Here is a 759-nt window from a genome sequence, read left to right on the forward strand (position 1 = left end):
TTAACGCTATCGGGGGCGTAGCTCAGATGGTAGAGCGCTCGCTTAGCATGCGAGAGGTACCGGGATCGATACCCGGCGCCTCCAACTTTTTTTTTATAAACTAAACCTTGTGATATCCTTCTATGTTTTATTCCATTTCAACATAAAAGTCATGTGAGCAAAATTAGAGATTTTAATTTAACATTTTTAAATAAAAAAAAGTAATTATGGAGGCGCCGGGTATCGATCCCGGTACCTCTCGCATGCTAAGCGAGCGCTCTACCATCTGAGCTACGCCCCCTGTTAAGAAACGTAGGAATTAAGCAAATATAAACGTGATAAATCTGAATTAAATTTGATACTCGTAAAAGTTACAAAAGTATGTCACCTTGACTGTTACAAAGCGCGGCTTACGCAAGCATAAACCTGTTATATATAAGTGTAACTGAACAATATAGATATGTACTTTCATTATTAATTATGTTAAAACTAAATTAATCTATTTAAGAAACGCTACTCATTTCTGTCTAATTTCTTAAGTCATGAAGTTATAATACAAAAAAACATACAGACGAATTGATAATCTTCGTCTTTTGGGAAGCTGGTTAATAATGAATATGGGATGTTTTTAGGGGTAGTTAAATACCCAGGTGTATCATATTGTATAGGTAATTTGTGTTGATATAGCGAGTGCAAGAGCGGCAGCTGGTCGTGCAGCGCGCGCGCCTGCTCCGGCGTGTGCAGCGCGTGGGGCGACTCCCACCTCGCCACATTCGACGG

At 39.7% G+C, this 759-nt stretch overlaps 1 protein-coding gene and 2 non-coding genes across 3 annotated transcripts in view; 2 read left to right on the plus strand and 1 right to left on the minus strand.

Moving 5' to 3' along the window:
* The window catches only part of LOC106109092 (hemocytin-like), a gene marked incomplete at its 5' end in the record, with an annotated part of 24,525 nt that overhangs the window by 1,158 nt on the left and 22,608 nt on the right, over positions 1-759 (plus strand). Inside the window, one exon of the mRNA XM_013290494.1 lies at positions 667-759. This exon is cut by the window's right edge and continues 5 nt beyond it. Within this exon, the coding sequence (XP_013145948.1) occupies positions 667-759 (93 nt within the window). The remainder of the gene's footprint in view (positions 1-666) is intronic.
* On the plus strand, positions 12-84 carry Trnaa-agc. Its single transcript has one exon. It is a non-coding gene; the product is annotated as a tRNA-Ala (tRNA).
* Positions 208-280, minus strand: Trnaa-agc. Its single transcript has one exon. It is a non-coding gene; the product is annotated as a tRNA-Ala (tRNA).

This window comes from Papilio polytes, unplaced genomic scaffold, assembly GCF_000836215.1.
Source record: "Papilio polytes unplaced genomic scaffold, Ppol_1.0 DF821289.1, whole genome shotgun sequence".
Lineage (NCBI taxonomy): Eukaryota > Metazoa > Arthropoda > Insecta > Lepidoptera > Papilionidae > Papilio > Papilio polytes.